This window comes from Gavia stellata, chromosome 2, assembly GCF_030936135.1.
Source record: "Gavia stellata isolate bGavSte3 chromosome 2, bGavSte3.hap2, whole genome shotgun sequence".
NCBI classification, from domain to species: Eukaryota; Metazoa; Chordata; class Aves; order Gaviiformes; family Gaviidae; genus Gavia; species Gavia stellata.
Window position 1 is genome coordinate 77,456,948 of NC_082595.1, and position 18,221 is coordinate 77,475,168.

At 35.6% G+C, this 18,221-nt stretch overlaps 1 protein-coding gene across 6 annotated transcripts in view; it reads right to left on the reverse strand.

Annotated features, from left to right (window-relative positions):
• Positions 1–18,221, reverse strand: part of MYO6 (myosin VI) — an 82,504-nt gene that overhangs the window by 19,536 nt on the left and 44,747 nt on the right. For all 6 annotated transcript variants that reach the window (XM_059829577.1, XM_059829617.1, XM_059829607.1 and 3 more), the window contains 10 exons: positions 15,837–15,964; positions 14,686–14,781; positions 12,452–12,625; positions 8,746–8,784; positions 7,037–7,130; positions 4,855–4,985; positions 4,669–4,746; positions 3,626–3,755; positions 1,884–1,974; positions 652–802 (listed from right to left, as the gene is read on the reverse strand). In XM_059829577.1, coding sequence (XP_059685560.1) covers positions 652–802; positions 1,884–1,974; positions 3,626–3,755; positions 4,669–4,746; positions 4,855–4,985; positions 7,037–7,130; positions 8,746–8,784; positions 12,452–12,625; positions 14,686–14,781; positions 15,837–15,964 — 1,112 coding nt within the window. The remainder of the gene's footprint in view (positions 1–651; positions 803–1,883; positions 1,975–3,625; positions 3,756–4,668; positions 4,747–4,854; positions 4,986–7,036; positions 7,131–8,745; positions 8,785–12,451; positions 12,626–14,685; positions 14,782–15,836; positions 15,965–18,221) is intronic.

The window sequence follows — 18,221 nt, forward strand, 5'->3', positions numbered from 1 at the left end:
TTGACAGGTTAACTCTAATATTTTCAACCGTGATTTTAAATAGAAACATCTTAATACAGCTCACTAAGAAAGCTTTTATATTGCATGAAACAGAAATTCAACACATCAAATTTTTTCAAACATTAATAAATCCCAATGTTCTTTCATTTTGCCTGTATGCTTTTGTGATAAGAAACTGAGAACTATAGACCCTGAAGCATAATCAGCAAGCTGAATGCTCTTTACTACCAAGTCTGAAAAAGAATCATAACTGGAATAGAAATCTGTTCACTCTGTGACAAATGTCTGTATGTTTCAGCCCTGATTAATTTAAAACATTGCTAATATGCATTATTCAAACAGTAAAAGCAACAAGAAAATTATTAACACTTGCCTCATAATATCAACATACATTTTTGGTTTAAATTCTCCAGTGCCAATTTTGAAACACAGATAATAATACCAAAGTCTAGACGTATGCACCCAGTTTCAGGATTCACTTCAGTTACATTCACAAAGAATTTTAAACAGGATTTACCCAGTGCCTCTGAAAATTAAGACTTCAATATTAAAATGTCTCTTCTATAAAGAAAAATACATTGGCCTTCTACTTTAGATTAAGTTTTTTAAGATTCCAGTAATAAGAAACTATTTATCTGATTATTATCATACCTTAATTTTGGTCACTGAAGCATCAATAGAATACTCCAGCTCCTTGACCTGCTTGCTTGTCTCCGCCTTCCCCTCCTTCAGAGCACTTACTACTTCATTAAATTTATCAAGTCTCTTCTTCAGCGTACGCACTTTTATCAGGCCATCAATTCTGTGAAGGTAAGGTAGTTTATTTGTACCTTGAGATATTTTTACAAGGTGATATTTTTACAACTACCACTGATCACTCACATTAAAGAGGTAGACAGTGGATACAAGTTATGCCTTCTGATAAAACTCACCCTCTGTTTTTTTCAATTCAAACATTATCACATGAAGGAACTAAGCAATGGAGCCTTTTGCAAACAATAATTAAAACTGATCAGCAAATGGCAACTCAAAATGGAAAAATGGGTTTTTATTTTGAGAATTAATGTGGGGCAGTGGGTATTTTTTTTTCAATAACAAATCATTAGTATCCACCTGAGGTTTCTGACTGGAATGGATAAAGGTCGAGTTGTGCCACTTACTCGAAGAGAAATAATGGGACTGAATCAGATAAAACTTAACTACACAGCAGGGAACACAGTCATTAGACCCCACAAGGGAAAAAAGTCTGGGGAAGAGTCCAGGAAAATTTGGAGCTTTTTAAAGAACCAATGTCAAGGTACAAAATGAAACATAACTATCAAAGGATGTAAAAGAAAACATTTTTATAAGAAACCCACTATTAAAGAACAGAGAGTTGCATCTCTATCAAAGAACAAAAAGGTGTCAGCAGAGCTTAACAACGAAAGCATTTTTTCCATGAGTATTCCATGCAGTCAGATTAAAGCTAATGGAATTACTTAATTTCAAGAGGAGACACAACAGACAGAACACACAATTATTTTTAAGATAAAAAAGAAAGGGGACCTATAAAGGAAGGTGTGAATGGGTAAAGGACAAAAATTAATGAGTTTAAATTTCATTTAGAGAGACTTAATTAAGGATTTCTAATAACTAGGCTACCAAGGAAGGATTTTACGAACACAGAGTCAAACAAACATCTCTTAGGAAAGGTTCAGTTTTAGCCTACTCGTCCTTGGGAAAGAGAGAAGAAACACAGCACCTCTCAAAGTCTCTTTCTGTCATACTTAGCATAAGTCTATGACTTCAAATATATTTAGTTAAGCATAGTAAATCTCCTCTTTACATTCACAAGAAAATATTTTTTAAAATACATTTTCTTCAACCAAGGAATATCCTCTTACCGTGGTTTGTGCTTTCTCTTGCAAAGCCACATACGAATAGTCTTTTGTATTTTAATGCAGGCACTGGCTCGATATTTTATCTTATTTTTCACTGTAAACACACAGAAGATACTGAGTGTCTATGGTTTATACAATTTAACACAACTCCTACAGTACTCACACACTTGATGACTCCAAACTGTATGTAGACTACATGTGCTTGAGAGCTAGGTCTATACCGGAACCACAACTCCCAAGACACAGCAGACAACAAAATTCACAATCCTGAACCAGGCATAGAGGCTCCCACCCAAAACAAACAGGAAGAATTAAGCATACGCACACTCCCACGTGTGCACCACTCCCCACCTCCAGATTCACAGCTATCAGTAACCTCAGCGCAAAATCACTGGACCTAGGAAGCAGGAAATGCTCAGCTCGAAGTCTAAGTCCTGTGCTGAAGGGTAATCAAGTAGCCAGTATCTGCTAGAGATAATAAAGTGGCTGCAACTTTCCTGAGCATTTCTCTGCAATACTTAAAGAACATAAAACAAAACCTCTCTATTACCAGCAATCTCTATTCCACCCCGCCTCTTTCCTACTCTGCACAGTAAACTAGGAAGGCCAAGAACTTAGAAACTGCGTATCGATAGTGACAGGCACTTATTTGCTGATCAGCAGTAACTGCTGGAGTGGAGATGTTTGCCCCCGTAATTCATGTCAGTGCTTTCAAACATGCAGTTTCTGTCTGGAGGTGACAACCTCTGTTCAGGCACTTCCCAGAACTAAATGACTCGATGTTGTCAGCTGAGAGTTGAACTACTGTTTTTCTTGCTGGTGTAGAAGTCTCTCTCCCGTAAGACCTGTGATAGCTAGTTATTTCTGTGCAAGTGTTTACCCAGGCTTCAGTAAGCACCCAAGCAGACTGGACATGGGAGACTGGTGGTGGGCTGTACGTCCCATTTTGAAAAACCTCTGCTCTAATCCCCCCTGTATGTACCTAACATAAAGCATAAAAAAAAAATATCTCACCAACCTTGAAAGCAACTACTCAGACTTTAGTATGTAACCATCTGCTATACACGTCCTTGGCCACATTTCAAGGTGATAATTGCTTTGCTCTATTTTTAACAAACATTTTGATTTAATAAAACATAAAATACTGTCCCTGGTTTCGGCTGGGATGGAGTTGATTTTCTTCGTAGTGACTGGTATAGAACTGTGTTTTGGATTTAGGATGAGAGTAACATTGATAACACATTGATGTTTTAGTGTAAGCACTGCTCAGCAACAACTAAGTCAAGGACACCTCAGCTTCTCACAGTGCCCTACCAGGTGCACAAGAAGCTGGGAGGGGACACAGCCAGGACAGCTGACCCAAACTGACCAAAGGGATATTCTGTACTGTATGATGTCATGCTGAAAAAAAAATAAAAATGGGGGGTTCACCGCTGCTGCTCCGGAACAGGCTGGGTATCAGTCAGTGGGTGGTGAGCAACTGCATCATGCATCACTTGTTCTGTATATTCATTATTATTATTATTATTATTATTATTATTATTATTATTATTATTATTATTATCATTATTATTATTATTATTATTATTCCCTTCCTGTCATATTAAACTGTTTTTGTCTCAACGCAGGAGTTTTACTTTTTCTCTGATTCTCTCCCCCATCCCACTGCAGGGGGGGGTGGGGAGTAAGCAAGTGGCTGTGTGGTGCTAATTGAGAGCTGGGGTTAAACCACAACAAATACATACATTTAATTACTGAGAGAGAACACCATTGAACTTTTTTCCAACGACTGCAGATAAGCCAGCGATTCACTCGTCTAACCAGCTCTGCTAAGTGATCTGGATCAGACTTCATTATCTGATCAAACTCTGCAAACTAAATAATAAAAAAAAAGATATACAAATTAGGAGAACAAAGAGTGTTAGATGTTATTATTTAAGAGCATGTTGAGTTAAAAAGGTAAAATATTTTTGATGTAACTATGTCATATCAGCTTTCAATTAATTCAAGTGAGGAGGTATGTCTGGCATCACTTTATTCTTTAATGATAACAGAAGTGACTACTGGGGTTTTTTGTTTGTTTAATTGATGTGCAACACTTAGCATTTTGAATAATCCAACCATTTACTAATCACTAAAAATAGTTATTGTCAACATTTTTAAAACTTGTTTCTCTGCATCCTGAGCATTTACTCTGGCCTTCCACAACTTCAAGACACCTCTAATTCTGTATCTAGGAAAAAATAAAGCCCTGAAAGCACTTATCAATTTTTAACCTTTGTATAAGAGTACAACTAAAGGCAACCTTTTCTGAAAATCCTGCACTTCTACTTTTCAGTAATTATGACAGTAAGAACATTGTTCTGGGACTACAATAATTTTCCTTTCTAGTCACAACAGCTCCCTACCTCATTTCCTTTCTCTGCATAGCAGCAGCAATTCTCAGAATCACAGAAAGGTATTTCAGCTATAAACAGATTTTTTCTTTGCTCTGACTTGCTCTTTTTAATAACCAACATAAGTCTTAAGTGACTGGTAGAATGTCCGGGAATACAAACGTTGCATTAGAAATACAGCAGCATTACCAACAAGACTATGAAACCAATTATATCAGTATTAATATTGATGTTTTTCATAGAAAATGAACAGTATTTACAAAAAACCCTGGGCAACCTTATTTAAGTTGGCCACACTTTTAGCAATGTGTTGAACGATGTCACCTTCAAAGGTCCCTTCCAACCCAAATTATTCTAAGATGCACATTCATGAACTTCAAGAGAAACATTACCTTGCCGGGTCTAAAAAACACCTTGGTTAGCCCAAATTTGTAATCATTTTCATTCAGTCCCAAGGCTTTAAATAGTGCCTGAAACACAGAAAACAGTTAGGATTATATTCTGCCTCCTTCAAATAAACCCCCATAATACATATTCTGTCCTGGATGATATAGAAGAAGAATTAATTTATTTTTTACCTTGCAAAAGAGCCTAGGATCCAGTCGAGCCAATTTTTCAGGCAAGTATTTCTTGTACATATTATATAGTTCATGAAATGAAGCTCGCGAAGGGAAACCACCTTGCATCAAATCCAGAACTGACACCATTCCTAGATTCATAGAAACACATGCACAAAAGTTGGTATCAGTAAAATGCAAACTAAGCAGTGATTTTTATGATAACCAGTAGCTTATGACATAAGCCTCAAAGACATTGTTCAGAAACTAAACCACAAAATTCAGCTGGGACTTGATTCAGCCTCTAACATTTCTTGATCATTCATTAAATAGTTAATACTGAACGGATGAGAGGAGCCCATACAATTTTCTCCTTATTTAAGAGGTAAGTAACACCCAATCATGCAGAGATTTTTTTCTAATATTTTTCCTAAATATTTTTTCTTTTTAGCAGACTTGACATTTTCATTTTAAAAAGGGGGAAAAAAAAAGCAAAACCCAAACAATGCCCAGACAGGCTTTTACTTTCATCATGTCAATGATTTTTGTGAGATGTGGTACAGATGCAGCGTCAAATACATATGCAGTGCTAGAGCATTTAGTGTAATTGCAGTACTAGGTATAAGCTGCTAAGATGTAATTTTAATGCCCCAAATACTGTTACTACACTTTGGCTGCAACTAGGACATCAGTAAAGCACAGACACAAAGTCAGTAAAAGGTTCAAATTACTTCAAGCAGCACAGGCCATGCCAGTTTTTGCCTACTGCTTTACATAACCCTATCAACAGATTTTGCATATAAGTTTAAGTTAGCACTTAACTTGTGGTTGCTGTCTTTAAACTTAAATCTTTTGCATACCTGCTTTCAATGGAAATTTGATTTGTTTACACTAAGTCTTTCTTTTTCAAAAAAGATTTTAAAAAAGCAAGATGTAATGCTATAATATTACATATTACAACTTTGTTCTACTAGATTAAGCTTCATTTACTGTTGCTAGAGTAAGCACATATGGAAAAGTGAGCTTGTAAGGCTACTGTAGAACACTGCAGTTATTGGGGGGGAGGATGCTAATTTCTTATTTTTTCTTCTCTGACATGCCAAATGCTGTTAACCTGAAGAAACTTACTGCTAATGATGTTAATGGATTTCTAATTGCTGAAAAGTTGTTAAGCTTTTGTGATGATAACATGACATGTTAAATGTCGACTTGTCAAAACATCAGCTGCAGAACCTGAAGTATCTTGACTTCAGAAAGAGAAAAAATTAAGCACAAGCTACTGAAAGTACAAAAATACAGAAAAGGGAAAAAAATAAGTATCGAAGTACTTTGATGAACAAACACCCTATAAAGAACGACAATGCTAGCACTCTAATTCTCAAGCAAGCAGTTCCTTCCACTGCTCAGTGGGACATGAGAAAACTGCTAATATTCATTCATTAAAATAAAGCTGTAAAATTGGGAAGTGCCTAGCATTTCAAGAATAACGAAAATGCAGCATCGCAATCTGTAGTATGTAAAGCAACAGGAAAGACTATGGTTGTTCCAACTTCCCTTATTGCAAGTTCAGCTCCAAATCAAATTAATAGTGGTATAAAGTAATTTTGAAAAACTAAAATAAAACAAGGCGATTCAACTCTACTGTAGTATCTATAAAATCAAAGAAAAAGGGTGTGTTTCAATTATTAGATATCTTGGCTAATACTGACTGCCTCTAAATGCACACAGGAGTTTTTAACACTTCAATTGCCACAGTAATTTAAAGGAATTCTATTGCTCTGGACTGAACTGCTGCCCTATTAACATTGTGGGCAACACAGAGAGATGGGATTCAGCTCCAGGTCAGGAAATCTAAATTTAGGTACCAATATATGGCTACATGGCTTCTTACATATGCACCTGGTGTCTCAACTTTCATTATAATCAATAGAAAAAGAGTCGATGGAAATTACATCAACTCTTCCTGCGAAGAAGAGACCTTATGGCTCTTCAGATGAATTATTTCTAGGGTTCTATTGACTAAAATGAGACCTAAGTTACTAAGAATCGAAATAACTGTTCATAAGGCATAAATAAGGTACGTTCTAGAAAGCAACAGTTCAAGCAAGGAAATACTGCTTCCATCTCACATATTTCAAACTTAGGTCAATCTATAATGGCCAAAGTAATAAACAGAGGGAAAAATGTCAGAGGCGTACATTACCTGAACACTGAAGCTGAGAGAGGATCTGTCCTCCTTCAAAATGGTGATTTGTCATCTTTAAATTAGGTTTGATACAGCGAATAAAGCTAGACCCCTATTACCAAAACACGAAGTTAGCAGAATCTACACATTTTTAAACCTTCTGAAATAAGTTAGTAATTTAAGAATTATGGGTGGAAAAAAAAATATACAAAGTAATAGTATTCTGAAAAAGAAATGCTGACATTCTTTTTCTCTCATATATCAGTTTCGCACTCTAGCCTTCGTCTTGATGTAACTGATCTCAATGCTCAAGCTATTAATTGGATCCTCAACTTTTGAGTTTTCACTAAACTGTTCTTCTTAACATTAATATAATCTAATTATGATATAGCAGTCTAAATTCTACTAGCTTCATTATCTTCTACAATCACATCATGTAAATGCCTCAGTCCTCCAGAGTCCACATCAGTGAACATGCTACCAGCCTCCTGACGTTGGAACCATGCCAGATGAACTCTACCTTCCTTTCTTCTAACTTTTACTTTTTACAGGTTTTTTTGGCTCGTGGCTTCACTCTCGTTGCCCCATGTTGTTCCAGTCTGCTCCTCTCTTATCACCATGTGCATTATCTCTACAATTTTGACCACTGCTTTCTCTCATTATTTCACATTCATTAAGGATGACATTTTTGCAAAACACCATTCATTTATTCAGCTTTTCCCAAAACAGGTGGCTGCTAATGATAACCTACCTTATATACTAAAACAAAATTGGGACTGAGAAAACATAGTATTTATTACTTCTGGTTTGCAGTGTCTTCTCTCTTTTTCCATCTCTCAGCTGAGAGTGAGAGAGCACCTGCCAAGGGAGCTCTATATTAACAATACATCCTCACTCATGGGTTAGCTAAACTCAAGAGTACAGCAAGCCTGGCCACATACTCTTTCCCTGGACTGGGTCTCAGTTCTGGAGTGTTCTGTGTGAAAGAGATCATCTTTCTTTCAGACCAGCCTCATGAGTACAGTAAAATCTTAACGTCGACTACAATCCAGCACCTGTCCCATTTGTTTCCCATGTTTTTCCCCCTTTTTCTTTTCTTGACAGAGGATAACCTTGTATCTAGAATTGGTTAGAACATGCGGTCGAGAGAAACAAGAATGTGTTCCTACAAATACAAGTTCTAAAAAAAAAAAAAAAAGGGTATGTTGAACTACATGGAGAATTCCACAAACTATCAAATTACATCAGCTAAATTAGCAAACACTCATTAGGGGAATCAGGTTCTTTGACCATCTGTGCATTTACAGCCTATCACAAAAGTGAAATGAAACATTTTATTTTTAATGGCTTTATGGAATCTGAAAACAGTAATTAATAATAAATTATCGTCTGTCTTACTTCTACGTAACATCTCTAAATCTTCTGCAAATCAGTCATCAATGACAACCAGTGAATGGAGTGAAGTAAAAGTGACAAAAAAGGAGATTGCAGCCTAGACAGATTTTATATTGTTTACTCAAATTGTGTAACTTTCATTCTACAACAACTTTTTTAAAGGTGGTTCATTTATTTTAAAGTAACTCAATAATCATCACCTGCACAGCAAGGTGTTTCAAAAGTGCCATATAACTTCAAACTCTAAAGCAATTACTTAGCACATTTATTGTAGAGATAAGCAATTATGACATGTCAGAAAATTATGAACCTGCATCTGTATATATACTTACAGTACTGTGAAGCTTCTCAAGAAGCAAATTTAACTGAGTCTGTAAAAGAAAACAGTTATTTCAAGAGTCTAACCATAACTACAGAAATATACACACAGAATAGTGGTATAGCATTACTGCATGCATGTTTATTGTTAGTAAATCAGACAGAATTGATAAATCAAACATTCACAAACTTTAACAGACAAAATCATGCAAGTGTGCATGAATGGTCCTGAGGAAATTCCTTGTGTTTAATTGTACAACACTGTATGGATTAGTTACTTACTACAACATAGTTATCAAAAAAAGTGCAAGCCCATTTGGGAAAACAAAGGAAATAATGCCTATGTAATAAAATTATAAAGAAAATGAGACTGATTGGCAATAATTTAAAAAAATAGACTGAAAATTTATGAAAGCCCAAATTTAATCTATAACAAGCATATATTTGTATGTTAAATACTTAACACAGAAAACAGATATGCTCAGGGTTTTCTTGGTTTTTTAAAGCTACATCAACATTTAGGTGAATGAACCTGCATAATCTATTTTTAATTCCAAATTCCCAAATTTTTAATTCTCTGTTGATGACAATAGACTATAATTTTAAAATCACATTTACTGAGGCTGGATTTAAACATACTGTGATGAGAAAAGACCACAGCCCTATGATTATTTGGGGGTAAGTCTACAGGATCACCAGAGACTTAAGGCTATCAGGGAAAATGAGTTACAGTTGCTATTGAATGTAATTGGTAGGGACTTAAATATTCCAGAACCACATCAGGAAAACAGCTATACTTTTAGTTTACAGATGTGTCTGTTTTACCACATAGATTACTGCTGTGCCAGCCTTTCTAGTTTACTAGTATATAGACTGAGGTAAGACAAAATTCTGTATGTCCTAAACATATTCCTCATTTTCTGGACTGGAACCAAAATTGAAAGGATTTGACTTCTGACATTTTTTTAACCAGGTATTTCAATTACCTTAAATCCAAGAAACTAGATTTGAATGGGCCATATGCATCACCTACAGCTGCCAGTCATCGTTCCAGTGGATAAAATTGGTTTGTTGGGTTTTTTTTTAACTTATCATAGATATAGTTAGAAAGAGAGGAGTGCCACAAGAGGCATGACAAACACTAATAACCTCCTGCTCAGTTCTCACTTACACATACTCTGTATCTCTACTTGAATATAATCTTTATGTTTTCTTAAGTTAGAAATGCTTAATTTTGGAAGGGACAGCTTAATTTCCATCAACAAAATACATTTCTGCTAGAGGAAAAATACCCCTTCCTTATACTCTGTGATTTGACAAGAAATAAACCAGAGCCATTCTCAGCTAAATTTTACTAATTAAATGATCATATGAATAAAACATATTGCTAAAACTACTGCTCTTCGAATTATCACGCTTTAATCCATCATTATCGTAGTAAGGTAAAAATCATCCCAAAGATTCTTGAGTAGATCTGATGAACTAATCATTATTTCCTCAACTGATTTATGAGAATTAATTTTAATTAGTTATAAGGAAGGGATGTATGAAGGATTTCATAAAGAGAAGTCCCTGCAACATCATCTAATAATTAATGTAATTAGAATTTGAGACTGACTTACATACTGACGCACTAAGAATTCTTATTCTTAAAGAGATTAAATTTCTACTAAGATAATAGAACTTATTTTGATGTCATCTGAAGTGACATTTTCAAGGCTATTAGTGTTCATCAGCAGCACATGTTGTGTCTGGGAAGGTAACACTAAATGAATTACTGGAAGTAACACATACATTCAAATGCCATGAAACTTGAAAACATTGAAAGAATTATAGATTGATGGGCCAGATCCAAAGAGGACTTTAGTCACGTTCTAGGTGCAGAGGTGAACACTGAAGTCCAAAAGGCAATCCAATATGTCCCCCACTTAATTGCTGCTTAACTTAAAAAATGCCTCCCTTTTTACTTCATCCCTCCTTGGACAATGGTATCATTCACATGTCCGCATCCACTGGATGTGGGGTGCTAAACCCAAGAGGAACTGAAAACCCAGATGGAAGAATGCGGAAGCTATCTCAAAGATCCCACAGTTGGTTTCATTTTGAAAATGTAGTTACAAAAAAAAAAAAAAGGGTCCTAGCTTCACCTGCAACAGACTCATGCTTCCAGGGTTTGCTCAGAAGATGGCTTATCTGTATGTAATTCCATTTCTCAGTCTGCCTCCTCATCATTCATTTTATATTAAACCAATTGCTACAGTTTAATTCTACAACCACTGTATGAGAAGGAGCAGGAAATAATTGTCAGAGCAAAACTCAAGAGAGCAGGCTGCCCAATTCCCAGTTAAATACCAAAACCACTACCTTCCAAGTCAGGCTCTGTCTCCTACTCTTCCTGGCTCCATCAAAATTTTATTTCTGGCTACATAGCAACCCATCTCCAGAAGGGTATAAAGAGAATCCCCTTTGTCAGACTGACCAATAACATGGTGCTACAGGAAATTCAGCAGACATAGAACACTGAATACAGTATAGTCCTGAAGCAGAATACTGGTGCTACACAAAAAGCAAGTGCTGCTACCATATCCTTCCTGTTCTTCAGCCCCTGCATTTTTAGAGAACAGTTCTAAACACTAGCCACGAGATAGGATTATGCAAGAAGGAATTTATCTTGCAGTCCTGATTCAGCACTTAACCTTGACATGGAGCAGAAATGCTCTTCTGCTATTGGCAGTGCCCCACTCTACAAGAAGGTCTTTGAATTGTCTAAAATACCTGCTTTCTCCAGGGACTGTGTAAGGAGTCTAGTTAGAAAAGTGACGTGGGGTTTTAGGCGCCCTAGGTAAGGTAGCATACCAGAAACGTTGCAGCACTTCACCTGAAGGCATACAAATCCTTCATTGGATCTGGCCCAGATGTGTTGAGAAGAGCTCTTGCTGAAATTGCAGCAGCTCTACCAACAGTAAATCCACGAGATTGAAAAATTTACCTGCAGCCCACGGTTGTGCCTGCTTTTCATCTCTTAATTCCCCTATAGTTCTTTTTCTAGCCATCCTGAGCTGGAATAGTCCAGCTAAAATAAAACTGCTGAATGAGAAAAGGATGCAGAAAATATATGGAGAAGACAAGGTTTGAAGGTCAGCTTTACAACAAGCAGAAGAAAGGAGAAAATTAGGAGAAGCATCAGATTCAGGTATTGAGAAAGGAAACATTCAGCACAATGAACATCCTTCTGTGAAAGCCATGACTATACTTTAGAAGAGGAAAAACAGTGGTTAGGTTAGGTATTAAATTTTGAGAATGGCAAACTGTAGCCAATTGATAGATCTTCTAAAATGCACAATTAAGATATTATAGAAGAACACCTTTTGTCACATTTAGAGCCCCTTAAAGTCCACACAATCCAAATTTAGATCTCAAGACTTTAAACCTTTTGAATAAAGACTTCTATGTGGCTTTGTAAAATTCTGACTTAAAAATTACTGTATAATCTCTGTAAGGACTATTATGAAACATCTTTTTGACAGAAATGCATAGCACGTAGCTTGAATACACTGGTTTCTTATAATTCAATAGAAAAAAGGTCTCGTTAACAAAATTTTCTTTGTATGAATCTCAAGTTACCACTAGTTCTCCCAACCTTAGGTTCTACTTATTTCAGGTAACTGAAAAGTGGTATATATTACAAGAAGATAAGTATTTTTGCTATATTAATGTTACCTTGAATTTGTTTCCCACACTGATGAAACTAAGTTTCCCAGCTTTTTGTTTGAGATCCTTGTTGTTGTTAGTGTTAGATTCAAATAACTGTCGAACAAACTTGTCCTTGGATTCACATATGAGAGATTCAAGGGACATGTGCAAAGCATCATTGTTTTTTTCCACAAATTGCATCTGAAAAGACAACCCAAAAAATAATAGTACATTTGTTTCACTGCCCCAGTTACTTAAGTCTTAAGGAAAATTAAAGAAAACAATGCTATATACTTAATTCAAGAATCAGCAAGAATATGTGGGGTAAATATTCATACCTTATTTCAAACAACTTTTTAACTGGACACACAAAACACTAATGACAGAGAGAAAAGATACTCTTAAATTTGAAGGATGTTGGAATCATGAAACGCAAGGTAAGGTTTAGTGCCTTTTAAGAGATCAGTTGCGGTTTTGTCAATGATTATCCTTATTTCCATTTCTAGCACTCAATACATCACCACTTGGGAGTACTGAGAAGCTTAATTCTTCACTGCTTGTAGTATCACTTAAGATCTGTTGCGAAATGGGAATTAACATGCACACTTTAATTGGTGCATCTAGGCAGTCTGGAAAATGAAATGAAAAATGCTTATTTTAGTAGTGCTATGACTATTTAAGAACAGCTGATTTAATAAAAGATACTGTCCCTTCCTACAAACCTTACCTCGCTGGTTTATTTAAATTGACTCACTAACTTTTGGAAGTTCAGAACAATTCATTACACTGAAACTCAGAGACGAAGACACTAGTATCCTATTTCACACTAACAAAATTCTCAATAGCTTTTGGTGCCACTTTAATAGTGGCTTTGGTATTTATGAACAGACGAGGCCAAGACAAATTCAAAGAAAATATGAATTTGCCAAATATCACATAAAGGGATTTAATGGTGATGAGAATCAAAGGACCAACACAGGCCTCCAAAATTCCCCTGGACTATGAAAACACAAGACTGGAATACGAATGCAGCCAGAGGAGTGTCCTCATCACAAATGAGACTGTGAAAACTGCCACAAGTGCAGTGAGAAACAAGTAACAGATGAGGTACAAGGCAGCTATAGTCCAAAAATTCTAAGGCCCAAGCTAAGTAAGTCCCTCTGAGGGAGGGGATAAATTAAGTCAAGCATATTAGCATAGCTTCTGGGCCAAATCTACCTCATATCTGATTAGAGCTTATGTGCTCATACCTGACTCCTCTGTTCCTGAAGACGCTCTAAGGGATTATTAACATATCATGATGAGGTACACAGTTAAACACAGAGTACTTGGAACAAATGTGTTCCCATTTTGATATTGACTCACTGAGCGACCTCAGAAAAATCAGGCAGGTAACACACAGACATCAATTTTCTTATTTGTAAAATGGCCTGCAGAGTGTGCCTACTTCAAGACAGCACAGCAATCATTATAATTCTTGGAGTATTTTGAAGTAAGTAAGAATAAACCCTTAAAGTACTCATTTTCAAATGACAGAAAAAAAACCCCCATCTTTAGAAGTAGCTTCCCTCTTACACACTGGAATTACAGACCAGAACAATGAAGCATTATGGATCTTTGGTTTACCCCAAGACCTTATTTTTTAAAAAATTAGGTTTTAGATACTAGCTTCAGGTGTTTCAATGTTTTTGTATGATGAGCAGTCAAAAAAGTACAAGAATCTGGAATGTATTTTGTGAGTAGCAATTTCAGGCATTTCGTATTCTTACATGAATGATTCTATTGCCAGTAGAAATGGTAAACAAAAGCATAAAATGTAATTTTTACTATAACATAAACAGTGATTGCATACAAGGATAAGCATGCTTCTGAAAAGTTACTCTTAAGTCTAACAATACTTTTATATCACATAGTATATTCCTCTCCTCAAGATGCAAATGTCTGTTGAGATAAGATTTTCAGTAGATCATGAATCAATATATTTAATACTGACACCATTACCTATAGATTTATAACAAACTCTTACACAAAATACATGTCACCAAAACAGTCTGTAATCTGAGAATTTAAAAGAAACTGTCAATTCTGTCACATTAGTTTCAAAGCTAAGACATATCAACTTTTTAATTTCTCTTCTGATGAAAGGAAATTTTTAATTTCTCTTCTGATGAAAGGAAATTTTGTTATTTAACCTATATACACTGAAAAATATAAACGTACTAGAAAGCGTAACAAAAATAGTTTTGCACAAGTAAAATTACCGTCTCATAGCATACTGCTCCTGCAAAATGTCGGATAATAAAGCCTTCATCATCTCTGATATTTCTGTGAACAGCCAATTTAGACTTTCTAGGAATCTGGAATTAAAAAGTTGAGTTACAAAGAAGAATTACACTGGAGAGTGAGGAAAAATTTATTCTTAAAACATCACCATGATTCTGCCAGGAGCACTAGGTGTTAAAAATAACATTTCCTGCAGTACAATTGTGATGACTATTACCATTCCCATTCAAACCAAGATATTTCAGAAACCTATTTTCATTCTCATTCACACCCTTAGATACCTCACATTCAAAATAAAAGTCACCAGGGTTGCTAACACCAGCTAGTTGCTTCTCTTTTTGCCTTTAATCAACAATTTCTATACCATTCATTCCACCGCTGATGAATAGCCTTGTCATATGAATAGAATTAGATAGAAGTTCAAAATGTGTTTTTAAATAGTATATTTTAAAAGGCAACTACCTCTCTGATTGTACACATACCAACAGAAGTGTTTCATTGCACAGCAAACCAGTTAAGCAAGATTAAGTGGAAACTTAACAAAAGGTAAATGGATGACAATTTTATCTTATTTTATCTTATCAGCAGGGAACTAACTTTTTTTTTTGTATTTCAACAGAAGTCATGTACAAAAATTGCAATAATTTCTATTTATCTTCCACAGAGTGCTCTATGCTAAAGAATTAACAACAACAAAAAGGTTTTCCTTGTGTGTTCCCCTGTTTTCATCTCTGAAGTGCTAGCTAGACCCTCCACATGAGTCAGATATTCCCCAAAGCAAGATATTTTTGAAAGGAACAACAAAATAGCTCATCCGATATGAAATAGTCTAAATTAAAATGTGTTTTTAGTTCCTTTTCATGCATTACATGTCAACAAAATTCAAATGTAAGTGAAGAATATGGCTTTAGTTTCAGCAGGATATTAGAATCGCTAGAAGACTTAAGCCTTCAGTGAACTTTTCAACAAAACTAATAACCAAACTTGTCCTTAACAAAAGAATATGGATTGTGCAGACTGGTGTGGTATGAGATTTCTTAGGAAAGTTTTTCATTAAATTGAAGTACTACTATCAACTGTTTCAAGAACTGTTTTATTAAAACAAGACAGACAGCAAAAATAAACCTACAGAGAGTCTGAAATGGTCCTTGTGTTTTTGGTGCACAACTGAAGTAAAATGCTGGTCGCTTGGTTGGGGAAGACGATTTTCTTCATCCAAAATATCCAGTACACCTATTAATTTTGCTTCAATCAAATCTATTAATAAAACAAAATATGTTTACAAAAATTGAATATATAACCTCATATCAGAACTGAACATTACAAGTTTAAAATGCTACTGATCCGATTCTGTGTAACAGTATCTAGGGAAAGCTATTAACACAAAATACAAAAAGTCATTGCAAATTAATTCTACATATCTGAATTGTTGATTTAATCAATATCCTATACGTACCAAGTTCTAACTCTAACACAAGGAATACGAGGGAAAAAAAGATCAGGCACTGATTGTTTGATTTTTACTCTGGGTCTCAAGTTGAATTTAGTCATCTAATTCCCAAAAGGTGGATAAATGTTTCTGTGGTACAACCATAGGTCTTTATGGGATAATTGCTTATATTGCTGGGGTTTTTTTAAGCTTTTCATCTATGTTTCACCATATATCAAAACTAAAGGCATGAAAATGTGCAAACTTCCATTCACAACAGGATCCAGGGAGAAAAATGAAATGCATTTGTTTTAAGAAAGGCAGATCAGACTTGAAGATACAGTGATGGTTTCACAACTTTTTACAAGTGTATTGTCTTGACCTTTCACATACATATACAAAAGCCCTTGAAAGCTGACATAGAAGTTCATGCTCTTGAAACTACTAGACGCAAGAATTTTGCAGCTTTTAAAACTTTCTTGTATTATCTACAAAACTGTTCTTGTATGAGGAATTTTTACTACCTACTTCTTTTTCTGCGGAAGAAATAACTAATGCTTGTACTGCAGCAATGCCTATGAACTCTTACCACAGATCATAAACAGTATGAGGCTACATATAAAGCACAAAGATAGCCCCGATCCAAAGAATTTATGCTTGTAAAATCTGAATTAGCTAATTTAGCTACAGAGACGACTACCATTCCATATAGAAATTCTAACATACCATACTAATGACTATTTCTAAGATTCTTCCATAGTGTTAAAAAAGTGTCCATGTCAATATACTATCCCTCTCTTTTGTGACATTTAATATTTCCTACGTGTTCACTGCCATCACTGGCCTGGTCCAACACCTTAAATAAAATTGTATTGCAACAGAAACCAGTATTTCTCACTCACTTCAAAAGCAGTAGAAAATCCTTTTCTCCTGACTATGCAAGAACAGAAAAAAGGCATACATGCTGTGGTTTAACTGAGCTGTAATTTTATTAACTTACCTAAGAATAACTCGTACAATGAAGAAATGTGACAAATCTGTGGTGGAGTGCCATATGTTGGTTGGAATAGTAAAAGGGGTCATGACTGAGGGATTGCTACTTGTATTCTTGAGTAAGCTGACCAACCCTTTTCTATGGCATGAAAAGGCAACAACTTGGCAACAATCTCTACAGCCTGACCCATTTTCTCCGAGTCAGACAGAGACCTTTTCTTCCAACAGGCACCAGGGAACCCCTTTTGATCCTGAAATATGTTTCAATTAAAAAAAAAAACAACCCACAACCACCCATGCACTGGGGGGGAAATCAACCCTTTTTATAGAAACATGACAGTCTCTAAACTCTAACAACGTTTTTGGGAACAAGCTCATGCTCATATACACATTTTTAAAGCACTAGAAGAGATAAGATTTGTATTCATAGAAGTCACCTATTTCCTGTTGCTACGCTTTTGTTCCCTCCTCCAAATACCTTCCGGTTGCTTTTCCACAAGATGGCTAAGAAGTTTGCTTGACAAGAGAGGTCTTTAATTAAGTCAGAGTTAGTGACTGTACAGTCCTATCTGTCAAAGCCAGAACTTCTTCAGCAGAGCTAGAGAAACTCAGAAGAACCAGACATTTTGCAACAGATGTTAAATTCTGTCACACTCTGCTCAGCCAGGACTGACTAGTTGCAAAAGCAAAATGAACTTTTGTTCACAATACACCAATTTGGAGAACACAAGTTGAACGCAGAAGGGGGAAAAAAAACAAAACCAAAACCTAACATCATCATCATCTTAAGCCTCTGTTATATATCAGTCTGTGGAAGCCTAAAAGCAGTAGTAACATCTACAGCCTGTTGCCTATAGTTCATTTTGTTTCTTTGCTCACTGGCTTAAAAAAGGTGGGAAGAATGGGATGGGATTTTTTTAATTCATGGAATATTTTTCCCCAGACACCCTCACACCATTCTTCACTTTATTTATCCTATTTAGGTGTTCTAGTTAGTTTCCTAGGAAAATGCAAAAGAAATTCTCAAGCGCCAGCTGCAGTTATTACACACTGTAGGACAACAGGGCTCTATTGCCAACCAGAACTGGAATG